General features: G+C 37.5%; 1 protein-coding gene across 1 annotated transcript; it reads left to right on the forward strand.

The window, feature by feature from the left end:
• Nucleotides 1-233: 233 nt before the first annotated feature.
• Nucleotides 234-4,987, forward strand: LOC137727978 (probable protein phosphatase 2C 60). Its single transcript, XM_068466841.1, has 5 exons — nt 234-647; nt 1,113-1,559; nt 2,000-2,367; nt 3,118-3,354; nt 4,403-4,987. The coding sequence occupies exons 2-5, from the start codon at nt 1,241-1,243 to the stop codon at nt 4,670-4,672; spliced, it is 1,194 nt and encodes a 397-aa protein (XP_068322942.1). The 5' UTR covers nt 234-647; nt 1,113-1,240; the 3' UTR covers nt 4,673-4,987.
• Nucleotides 4,988-12,789: the final 7,802 nt, after the last annotated feature.

Consider the following 12,789-nt stretch of genomic DNA (forward strand, 5'->3'; position numbering starts at 1 on the left):
TTTACAAATTTACAGCTTAATTTGGTTAAAATGAGTCGAGGAATTATAGCACTAAAGTCCATTTGAGCTTTGAATTCCCCGATTTTCTCCTCCCTCTCCCCCCCCCCCCCGCCCCTCTTCCACGTGTCAGCACATGAGTTGCAGTTCATGGAATGCCCAAAATACGGTCTTACACATTATCACTGTCCAAAATATTAACTTCATTGACTCTCTTCCTCTCTCCTTCTCCTCCTCTGTAGCATATAGTGGTGTGGAGCCCATAGCTGGACCTTTGCTTTGCTGGATTCAAGCTCTCCATTGTTGATCTTTTATAGGGCCTGTTTGCTGAAGAGAGCGATAGAGAAAGAGCGAGTTTTCATTTTTTTTTTTTCTTTTCACTTTTGCCCAATTTTTTCCTCCCTCAAAGACTCTTCCTTTTTGAATGCTCCCATTCACTTTGTCCACTTGTTCAACAATCTCATCATCTTCCACATTCATTTATTTAAATACATAAACCAAAATTCTGCTCCTTGTTTTTGATTTCATGGATCCACAGATCTAATGATTCCGTACCCACATGAGCTTCTACTCTCTTCAAGATCTTCCTCCACTTCAGCTGTAGCAAAAAGCTGGTTTCAACAAGCAGAAGCAATCAAATTAGGAATTGGGTAAGTCTCCTTTTGCCTTCTAGGTCCTGATATTTGAGAAAGAAAAGTGCTTTTTGTATTCTGATTATTTGGTTGCTTTTGGAATCTGTGAAAACTGAAGATTCATTTTTAGCAATGTGAAGATGTAGACCTTCTGGATTTTCAAATGGCTTGACCAAGCTCTTTGTTGACAAATAGAAAAAGGGACCTTTTTTTCAAACCTCCCATTGAGTTTTATTGATTTTTTCTCAATAAACCAGCAGCTTTTGTGGATGGATATTTTGTTTTAAATGGAAACTCAGATGGGTTTTTTGGAATATTGAGTCCTAACTCCTAATTTTTCTGTTTTGTGCAATCCTGTAAAGGTGGCTGCTTTATGTTGTTTTCTTGATCTGTTGGGTCCTGATTGATCGGCTCTGATTGAATGAAAGAAACACAGTTTCAATTTGTGCAGTTATTGACTTGTTCTGTGGATGTGTTTTGCAGTGTATATAGTTCAGCTGAGAAATAGAGGGCCATTCTAGCTGTTCTGGGTTGGAATTTGGGTTCAGAGGGTTTTTAAAAAGTTGTTCTTACATGTGGAGTTTTGGAGGGTTGTTTGGATGAGATGAGGGATGTTATCAGAGTTGATGAACTACCTGAAGTCCTGTTTTCGGCCGAGGTCGAATAGGTACGTTCATACCAGTGCCGATTCTGGGGGTCGCCAAGACGGGCTCCTGTGGTACAAAGACACGGGCCAGCACATAAATGGTGATTTCTCAATGGCTGTAGTTCAGGCTAACAATTTACTTGAGGATCAAAGTCAGCTTGAGTCGGGTAGTTTGAGCACACATGAATCTGGCCCCTATGGTACTTTTGTTGGTGTTTATGACGGCCATGGGGGGCCGGAGACGTCACGCTATATCAATGATCACCTCTTTCAACATCTCAAGAGTAAGTGAGTTTAGGTTTTCTAATGAGGTTTGGAACATTTTGGAAGTCCTTCAGAAAGCTTTGTTGGCCTTGTTGCTTTTGGTTTGAAATTCTGTATGGCCTTTATATTGGTGAGGAATTTGAGGGGGAAGAAATGTACAATATAGGGCATGATTTAGCGATTTGATGCATTAATTTGGATTTGGAACCTTGTTGAATTGTAAAGAAGAGCACCTTGTGAATGCAGTTTTTATTATGTTTTTAGAGTTAAAAATTACGAGTCACCCTTAATTAAGTTGAGTATGTGCCATAAAGGCAGGTTCAAGTGAAAGATTTTGCATATCAGCATCTAATAGTGTAGTGCACAGAATACGAACTTTACATTTCAATTATTACATTTGGGCTTAGATTTTGTAGATAAACTTCCTGTTGTAAATTTTGAATTTCTGTGTAATATGCAGGATTTAGTTCGGAGCAGCAGTCAATGTCTGTGGATGTAATACGAAAAGCATTTCAAGCAACAGAAGAGGGCTTTCTTAACGTAGTTACTAGGCAGTGGCCTATGAAACCACAGATTGCAGCGGTAGGATCGTGCTGCCTTGTCGGTGTTATTTGTAATGAAACTCTTTATATCGCCAACTGTGGTGATTCCCGTGCTGTTTTGGGGAGAATAGTGAAGGCAACAGGGGAGGTGCTCTCTATTCAGTTGTCACAAGAGCACAATGCCTGTATAGAATCTGTGAGACAGGAGCTGCAGTCTTTGCACCCTGATGATCCACATATCGTAGTTTTGAAGCATAATGTATGGCGTGTGAAAGGCCTAATACAGGTAACTCTTTTACAGTATCAGGAAATGGTTAATGATATCAGCTCTTTGGAGTTAGACCTCGTTAATAACTTCTCTACTTTCTTTGCATCAAGCCCTAGTGGCTGTAAATACTTGTGTTCAGTGGTAATCAAATAGTCAACAGTGCATGCTGGAAAGTTCCTTATGGCTGTAATTTAACTATACTTCTCCAACTCCATTCCTCAAAAGAGTATATTGGTTTCGTTTATGTTTTCCGGATGACTTCATCTGTGGTGCGTTGGCTATTTTGTAAGTTATATGGGATTAAAAGCGCAATCAAGTTTTCTTCTCATGCCCTTTCCAAGTTTGTATTGCTTTCTTGTAATTGCTAAGCAAGAATGAGGGAATTCTCACACTAGATCGTGTACTTCACAAAGCTAAAAAATAATCTGGAATTTTTACTGATCTAGATTGCTTTTGGCTATGTGTGAAGGAATAATGAAGTTTACACATTCATGTTTAGGGAAAATATTGTATGGTATGTATGGTTTCACATCTTAATACTAGTGATAGCTCTGATAGATCATTACTCAAATCTTGATAAATATCAGTCCCTGGAGGAACAAGATGTGTGATCACTGATAGGAGGCATCTTATCATATATCAAGACAAACTCCGTGGACAATATTTGGTTATTTTCAGTTTTGGAATGTTACACAATAGATGATTTGACTTGATACAGCTTATCATTTCTATGATGTGAAACTGATTTGGTAATCCTACATCTTGCAGATATCTAGATCTATTGGTGATGTGTATTTAAAAAAGGCTGAATTTAACAGGGAGCCTTTGTATTCCAAGTTTCGTCTTCGGGACCCTATCAAAAGACCAATTTTGAGCGCTGATCCAGCAATTTCAGTGATCCAATTGCAGCCACATGATCAATTTATTATATTTGCATCTGATGGGCTATGGGAACACCTCACCAATCAGGAAGCAGTGGACATAGTTCAAAAACATCCACGAAGTGTAAGATTTATTGTTAAATAGTATACTGGTACTCTAACGATAAAGTGATTATATTTCTTAAAAAAGATTTAACTATTCTTGTGTCGGAAAGTAGAATCAGGGAGCAGTTGACATGTTAAACTTATTGCTAGTGTAAGCCTCGTATCTCCATATTTTGTTTTGCTAAAGAGAGACAATATTGGGGAGGAAAATAATTTTCCACCACACAAACCTACCTGGTATCTCAAATAGAACTTTGATTCACAAAAAGTAAAGTTGGTATTTTAAGATCATAGGATTGCCTTATAAGTCTGGGTCTAGGATGGTTGTTGCTTAGTTGTTTGGCTTTAGCCTCCACATTAAAGGAGAAAAGGATTGCCTTTATAAGTCCCTGTCAGCATGAAGTTAAGACTTTCTGCAAGTTATCAAAATTCGACGGTGTTTGGTACGTTGAATTGAATGAAAGCTGGTTTGTGTATTGGATGTGTGTGCATTCCAAAATTTGCATCATATCAGTTGACAGTAGGATCTATCAGAGTGGAGCCAGCTCTGTAAATAGAGCGACCCTCAGCTGATTATATGGAGAAATGACTTGTGAGATACTTGAAATGATCCTCTATGAAGTCATTGTTTCAGATTTCGTTAAGCCCATGGTTTTGTAGGATTTGGTTCAAACTGCTTTTAGATATCATGCTGCAGGCGGCGCATATTGATAGAGTAGAGCAATCAACTGGGTTCTAGAAACCCAAATTTTCAGACGTTTTAGCTGCATTGGTTCTTGTACTTTTAGACAGAATATCACTCTATAATGCGCACAGTCGATCAAAACCAACATTTTCCATTGTGCCTCTTGTCCTTGATGAATAACCGACCTATGAGTTTTAGCTGTTTCATAACTTCGGGTTTGTGGGGGAGAAAGATGAATCCACCTATATTTTAAATCTGTTTCATTTCTGTATATCTTATTGGTCAACCCGTTGTGATTATATCTTGCTCACAAGTCGGTCTTATATGGAAACTCTTTCCTTTACGGCGGAGAATTTAACTTTTGTTTCCCAACCTCATGCAGGGAAGTGCAAAAAGGCTGGTGAAAACCGCCCTGCAAGAAGCAGCAAAAAAGAGAGAAATGAGGTATTCGGACTTGAAGAAGATTGACCGCGGAGTTCGCCGCCATTTCCACGATGACATAACCGTGATTGTCGTGTTTCTTGACTCAAACCTTGTGAGCAAGGCTAGTACTGTGAAGGGCCCGAATCTATCGGTGAGAGGAGGTGGAATCAACCTGCCTCCTAACACCCTGGCTCCATACGCCACGACAACGGAAGCTGGCAATACCTGATTAAACTGTATCTCTCATGTGTGTTCTGTTGTACCATCATCCTGTGTTAATACTAGGTAGCTTGCGAACCAAGAACATTTCCGAGGAGCCGGCCTTAGATTCTTTAATGTACACTGTAACTTTTAACTGGAAATCTAATACTTGCATTTAGCTTCTGTGCCAACAACAAAAAAGTAACTAGGAGAAGACAACAAGGTGACAGTAATCACAGCGTTATTTCCATCACAATGTTCTTATCATGTCGTCTTTCTTTTTCTCTCTTTGATTTCCCTTGGAATTTCGGATCTGTAAATTTGTATGACATGGCCAATTAAGGTTTTTTGCTTCTCTTTCTATTTATTCATTTTCAGTTTTTAATAATTTCACTCCTACTTTTCATATCCCGTTATTCATTTTTTATCATTGATCTTCTTTAATTGATTCATTTTAATGGCCAAAAATTAAGAGCATGTGTAAGAAGTAAAAATGAGTGTAAATAGCACTTCCCTAGCTGTTTTGGATTACTAATAACATTTCATCTAAGTTAGTCTTTGAATTGCGGCAATTGAGAAACTGTGGTCATGCTTGAGATGGGCAAAACGACTAGATTTAGAGAAGAGGTTGATGGCTAAAACTAATCGCACTAATCATCTTTAAAAACGGAGAGATTAGGACAACATCTATATTACTTCCCTGATTGTACATGAAATCTGGTCCAGTCTAGCCTTCATATCAAACATCGACCATATTATTTAAAACGTGACATAATTGGTACTGCATGCATGGACTAAAAGTGAAACTTCGTTTAATTTATGAAATTCACAATTTCAGTTTTTTTTTTTTTTTTTTTTTTTTTTTTTTTAACAAACGATATTATCTACCGTAGAAAAAATATAGTAGGCTTAGCTTCATAATGGGTGAACAATAATATGGTTAAAATTCGTTTTTGACGATAATCAAATTTAAGATCTCTAATTGAAATTGTGAATTTCAATTAGATCTCACTAAAAGCAAAATGCAAGAGGATTTTTAGCATACTCTGCATACAAGTCAGTATAACAGATATCGTAATACAAGTGGAGTGACATTAAAAATATCAACTATTCACTTATATTATAACATATAATGTATCATTTTATGTTTCGAGTACATTAAAAAAATATCTCTATGAATATACAATTTAATACGAAACAAGATGAAAGTATTTGTAGGGTTGGGTTCGGTTTGAAACAGTTCGGTTTTTGGCCAAAACTGAAACCGAACTGAAATTTCGATTTGGTTCAGTTCGATTCAAAATTTTTCGGTTTTGATTTTTTTGGTTCGCTTTCAGTCCGGTTCAGTTTTTTCCATGAATTTTTTTTTTTTTTAATCTGGAACGAATCTGCAACAATTGATTGAGGATGCAAAAACTTCTGCATAAAATGAACACGAACTGGGACGATCGGCCATGGATCTGACATTAGTGGGTGTCGGTGCGTCTTTCTTGTTGTGGATCCAAGAGCTCTTGCAGAGAAAAAAAACACATGCATGTGTTAATTCTTTGATTTTTCCATGAAAATAAACCCAGTAGAACTAAATAGCAGCCAGCCAGGGAGATTTTTACATTGGGGGTTTGTTTTTAATCCCAAACATCTCATCACTCATCAGCCATGGCAACACCTATGCATCTGATGCCAAATTGGAAGATTATAATGTGCAAAATCCCAACAAAATAATTAAAAGAAAAACCCATTTTACGTGGACATTAGCTGTGCACATAATAATTTATAAATACAAATCCAATATTTGTTGGTTTCATGGAATTTACAAAACCAATTATTAACCAGGGTTGTATTTTCAAAGGTTTCTGAAAAAACAGTGGGAAACAAACTAGGAGCTGCTGATACATTTATGAACAAAAGAGAAATCATTGATTCATCATATAGTCTATTAATTCAGTAAATCACAATATAAAATTATAAATTATAATTGTTTCGATTTGAAAATTACCTGTGAGAGATCAGAAAACCCGGATTTAGAATCTTCCAATTTGGAGGGGGTTTCGATTCGAAAGGGGCGAGGGAAAATCATGGTTTGGAAGAAGAGGAGGAGGACAGGAGAAGACTGGAGACTGGAGAGAGAGTGATTTGGAGGAAGAGAGGAAGGAGAGAGAGAGACAGATTGAGGAAGCAGCGGAGGGGAGAGAGAGTGAGTGTTTGAGATCTGAAATGGGAAATGGATGGGAGTGAGACGACTAGTGTTTATAAAGTTAAGAAAGTTTATAAAGCATTAAATTTAAGAAACCTATAAATAACTTACTGGTGCTATTATAACAACTCAAACCCTACAGTCAAGTTGGCTTGCAGCGATTAACTCCAACCTTCAGGGTTCAGGGTTTAAACTTGACGCTAACATGTTTTTAGTATTTATATATGATTTTTTTTTTCTGTTCGGTTCGGTTTTCGGACCTCAAAAACCGAAACCAAACTAACCAGATTTGGTTCGGTTTGATTTGATAGTTTCGGTTCAACTTTTTTCGACTTTGGTTCGGTATGATTTTTGATTTTTGAACCCATCCCTAAGTATCCATGCATACTATGTATTTGTGATTGGTCGCTTTCATCATTAAACTGTAATAAAACCATAATCTGCAATGCAGGCTCTGAGAGGTTTTGCTTGTAGCTGTAGCTGCTATGACTTGTACAAATAATGTACTATCTGACACATTATTTTTATCTTTTGTACTTTTTTTTGAATTTTCGACCTTCAAATAAAATTAGTTGAGAATAATTAAAAAACAAAAACTAACAAAATGTGTTTTTAGTAAAAAAAGTGTGGATAGCAGTTTTCAAACAAATATACATCTATCATGCTTCATCCAAATAATACATCAAATCTAATAAAATTCTAATAGGGAGAGTTTTAACTCTCTCCTGTCACTTGTCAGACACTATCAGGGCATTATTCCCGCACCACCTCAAATACCAAAAAACAAAAGGAAAAACACTTAACTAGTTTAACCTAATCACCAAATAATTATTTTAATGGTGTACTTTAATCAACCCTAGACAGAGGCACAACAGTCAATGCCACTGTTCCTACTGTCCTTTTGGATTGACCTATCCATCTCAGTCCATTTCTGAAACTGTGGAAGTCAGATTTCAAAACATGTCCTTTAAAAACAAAGAAGACGACGAGAAACCAATGCATGTCAGATTTCAAAACATTTCCTTTAGCACTAGCTTGATGCCTAAATTTGGATGGATTGGGGCCGCTGAGTTCTAGTATGATATTGAAATGATTCTGAAAAAAAGTAGTTATAAAAAAAAAATTGTAAAAAACCTAAAACATAAAGATGCAAAATCTAGTTTTGAAAAATCAGTTTTTTTTTTCACATCTATTTTACATAAAATTTTATCAAACACTATAATATTGTTTTTTTTTTCTTTTCCAAAAGCACTTTTACAAAAAAGTTTACCAAACACTCTGCTGTTTTATTTCACAGTTGCTTATTCTCACAGCACAATTAAAGCTGTTTTTTTTTAAAGCATAACAACACCAAACTAACCCTAAGAAAGTCGAAAGAGATATGAAAACAAAGAGAGAGTAACATATGGCTTATCGCGCGAGTTGGTTGGTTGCTAGCCAAGCATGTGATGAACATACTACTTCTTGAATTTATACCTTTTTTATTGAAAAGTGACCATGTAGAATTTCATTGATAAAAAAGGCAGAGTACAACATAAGTAAAGGGAGAGGTGATGTGTTAAAAACTCTTACACATAAATTTAATCCTATAAATTATGCAATCGTAGTACAAATAAGTAGTGATCGTTTTATTCGGGGAATTAGAAGGAATGCTAACCAACACAAATTAAATTTAATAAACTGAAAATTAAGTTAAACTAACAACAAAACAATGACTAGGGGTATTTTGGACGAATTTAATTAAAACAAAAGTAAATGACAGCAAGTAAATTAAATTGTGAATGAAATATGGGTGAAATGATAGCTAAATGATTATTCTCCACACATGAATCATATGCATACAAATCGATTTCCAGTTATTCTTCATATAAACCATGAATGACAATGCCCCAAATTAACCGTGAATAGCACTAATTAACTCTCAAATTTTCCTAAATTCATTGAATTGGACTCAGCGACACAACCAAATTATTCTTCTCAAGTTCCCTAAATATGAAAGCACGATAGAGATACATCTCAAAGATCATTAACTTTTGTGAAAATCAAAAGCATTGACAAAGCATTCATAACTATGAAAAGCATGATACTCCTGCCAAGAATTTACTTAACTCAATCATGACTAGTGATTTTTACTACTTACAAATATAAGTTCATAACAATTAGGTGAAATTTCCTTATATTCTAGCATCAAATCCCTATATGCAAACTAAGTGTGCACCCTTAATAAACATACACGAATAAGTTCTCTATAAAGCAGATAAGTAAATCGCATTCATGTCTTATGAAACACTAACTAGATGTAATCAATCTATATAAAACATATGATCATGACTTTGAATTCACCTTTAGCTAAAAAGAAACTTAGTTACACATGTCATCATAAGTGAAAAGCAATTTAAAATAAACATTGAAACTTAAAACAAAGAGAGAAAGAACTTTGAAAACTCCAGCAACTCAATGGATGAATGGCAAGCGCAACACACCCTAAATTGTTGCAGGAATTTCATATATATATATAGAGGGAAACACCTGAATCCAAAGAGGAAAAGGTTTTGGCGTTTTGAATTATTTTAAAACTCTAAGAATCAAGTAGACAGTGTTGGAATGTGATTAGGATTCCTTCTTACATCTGGAGATAAGATAAGATAATGTAGGATAAGATATGATATGATAAGATAAGATAAGATAAGATAATGTTTCTCTCCAACTAGGATTCCTCTTTCTTGTGTAATTCCTTGCCTTCCAAGCCTCAACTTTAATTTCTCTAGTTTTTAGCACATATCTAACACCTTTTAAACACCAAAAACGTCTAGCCCATATACCATTCACACTTGCTATCCAATCCAAGTCCAAAACTACTCCAAATTACTCCATTTTGCTATATATTGTCATCTTTACCAACTGAACCAACAATAATACGAAAATAACTTAAATTACTACAATAAATGGAAATTAACCAAGTAAATGCAAAGAAATAAGATAACAAAGTTGCATAAATATGCTCATATCAAGAGGAAGGAGACCTCCTTTCACCAACAGTTAACAACCATTACATTCCAAAACAAGAAGATCAAACATGAGATCCAGCGATTCTTCGAACCAAGACTAGAGAGTCCAATAATGGGGGGCAAATTTTACAAGGCGGTGGGACATCCCGTTGGCCTATAGTCGAACATGGGCAGAAAAACCTCCAGTGATTGTAGACAGCAGAACTTTAGGATCTTTAATAATAGGACCAATGATTGATCTATTGATCAAAGACTTGCATAAAGCCATCACAATCTGAAGGGCATCATTCTCTAAAATTGAATTTTGGTAGCCGCTTTCAACACATAACGACACACCCTCCCTAGCCGCCAAAGCCTCAATATACTCGGGGGAGTGCACATCATCAAAGTGAGTCAGTCGAGCTGCAACAAATGCCCCCTGACAATTACGAACGATGATTTCGACACCGTCACGCTTGGAAGAGCAGTCCCATGACCTATCCACATTTACCTTAAGCTTCCCCGCAGGTGGATGCATCCAACTGGCAGGAGCGTCAAACTGACCATTGACGAACTCCGCTAACCAACTAAGAGCCTTTGCTACCACCACCCCAGGGTGTTCCGAGTTCTCCTTCCATAAGCGGTTCTTACAAGCACTCTAGGTTGCCCACAAAAGTATCAGGCAGATCTCAAAGTCAAACTGCTCAAGAGAGGTAGTCAAGAATAGAGCCCAATCTTCCATTGACCCAATGTTCAATCCCCTAAGAGGTAGACCTAACCGGGAAGCCATCTAAACACAGGTAGCAAAGAGGTAATCTCGCAACAAGGGATAGATAATTCCCCAGAAAACCCACAGAGAACACATGACTTTTCCACCCCCAAATGTCTTTTAACCAAAGCTTGACGGGTGGGAAAGATGTTCCTGCAGACGCACCAAGCACATATCTTCACCTTAGGGGGGACATAAGAATCCTAAATAGACCTCCAAATTGGCAAAGAGAGTTGGTTCCAGCAGAGGGCAAAGCCATACCAGAGTCATCCAATACCCACCCTAAAGTGATGTGATACCCACTTTTAACCGAGAATATGCCATTTTTGTTGAAATGCTAGATTAAGCAGTTAGAGGGACGGCGGGTGTTGAGGGGCAACAAATAGATGCAGTTAACCTCCTCCATCGAGCAAATCGACTGAAGGAGAGGCAAATTTGAATGAAGAGGATTTTCCTCGATCAAGTCTTGGACAAAAACCAAATCACAACTAGTCAACTTAGGAGAGAAGATGCGGAAGGTGGAAGGCATGGGGATCCATCTATCCTCCCATATACGAATCAATTTTCCCGACCCCACCTGCCAACTGGAACCCTGAGTTAAGACAGTTCTCGCAGACACAAGCTCTTCCAATAGTAAGAACCGTTGGGATTAACCAGGGCCTCAAGAAAGGAAGATAAAGGGTGATATTTAGCTTTGAAAACCTTCGCCATAAGGGAGTTTGGGTCATAAATGAGACACCACCCCTGCTTTGCCAATGAAGTCAGGTTAAAGGCGTGCATATTACGGAAACCTAAACCTCCCCTACATTTTGGGGAGCAGACTCTCCCAATTCAACCAATGCATTTTCCTTCTATCATCCGAGCCATTCCACAAGAATTTAGCAACCATTCGATTCAGATCATCACAAAAATATTTTGGCAGGAGAAAACAATTAATAACATACAAAGGAATAACATGCACGACAACCCTTACTTTCCTTCCATCATCTGAGCCATTCCACAAGAATTTAGCAACCATCCAATTCAGATCATCACAAAAGTATTTTGGCAGGAGAAAACAATTCAACATACAAGGGAATAGCCTACGTGACAACCTTGATCAGCAGTTCCCGGCCAGTAGTACTAAGCAGTTTTCCCCGCCAACTCTAGAGGCGTTTCCACAATCGTTCCTTGATGTAGGCGAAACATTCCCTCTTGTTTCTCCCAACCAGAGTTGGCATACCAACGTATTTTTCATGTCTATCCACCCTCGTGACACCCAACTGCAGTGTCAGTGCACCTTGATCCAGTTGTTTGCAAGTTTACCATCTGACTCGATACCCTTTCCTATTCAGCCAAAATATCAGAAACCTGGCTGCATTCAACCAAGGTGGCCCAGGCAAAAAGTAAACTATTGTCAGCAAATCACAGGTGGTTTATGGATGGAGCACCACCAGTAATAGAGACTTCCTGTAATTTACCCTCTTTTTTCCCTTTTAGCAATCAAATTCGAGAAACCTTCAACGCAAAAGAGGAAGAGATATGGAGACGATGGGTCCCTTTGGCAGAGACCACGCATAGGATGTAAGTATCCCTAGGGAGAGCCGTTGATAAAAAAGGAATAGGTAACAAAGGACACGCAACACATCAGCAGCTTGATTCAATTACAAGGGAAGCCTAGTTTTCTTAGGATCGTAGCCAAGTAACTCCATTTGATCCTATCATAGGCTTTACTCATATCAATTTTAAGCGCCATAAAACCCTTCTTCCCCCGTCTACACTTGGCCATAAAATTAGAGATTTCATTTGTTAAGATAACGTTGTATGAAATTAAGCGCCCGGGGACAAAAGCATTTTGGTGGTGGGAGATCATATTTGGCATAATCAATTTCAAGCAATTAGTAAACACCTTGACGTGATCTTATAAAGGATGTTGCATAAGCTTATAGGTCTAAAGTGAACCATTGCTTTAGGGCTACCATCCTTCAGAATAAGCACCACATGTGTGAAATTAACCTTCCTCAACAGTTTCCCCAATGAGAGGACATACAAGATAGCATCAGTAACATCTTGGCCAATAATACCCCAATACTTTTGAAAGAAAACAGGCGGCATATCATCAGGGTCGGGGGACTTGGAGGGGTGCATTTGGAACAGAGCAGCTTTGACCTCCTCACCTGTAAAAGCCTCGTTTAGAGTATCAAGCATATCCTGCG

The sequence above is a fragment of the Pyrus communis genome, chromosome 3, assembly GCF_963583255.1.
Source record: "Pyrus communis chromosome 3, drPyrComm1.1, whole genome shotgun sequence".
Taxonomy (NCBI): domain Eukaryota; kingdom Viridiplantae; phylum Streptophyta; class Magnoliopsida; order Rosales; family Rosaceae; genus Pyrus; species Pyrus communis.

What these genes read in the sequence shown, in the direction of transcription:
- LOC137727978 (XM_068466841.1), top strand. Translation starts at nt 1,241, where the DNA reads ATGTTATCAGAGTTGATGAACTACCTGAAGTCCTGTTTTCGGCCGAGG. An exon ending in GTGTGAAAGGCCTAATACAG is followed by an intron (nt 2,368 to 3,117) that starts GTAACTCTTTTA and finishes TACATCTTGCAG; the next exon opens with ATATCTAGATCTATTGGTGA. An exon ending in TTCAAAAACATCCACGAAGT is followed by an intron (nt 3,355 to 4,402) that starts GTAAGATTTATT and finishes AACCTCATGCAG; the next exon opens with GGAAGTGCAAAAAGGCTGGT.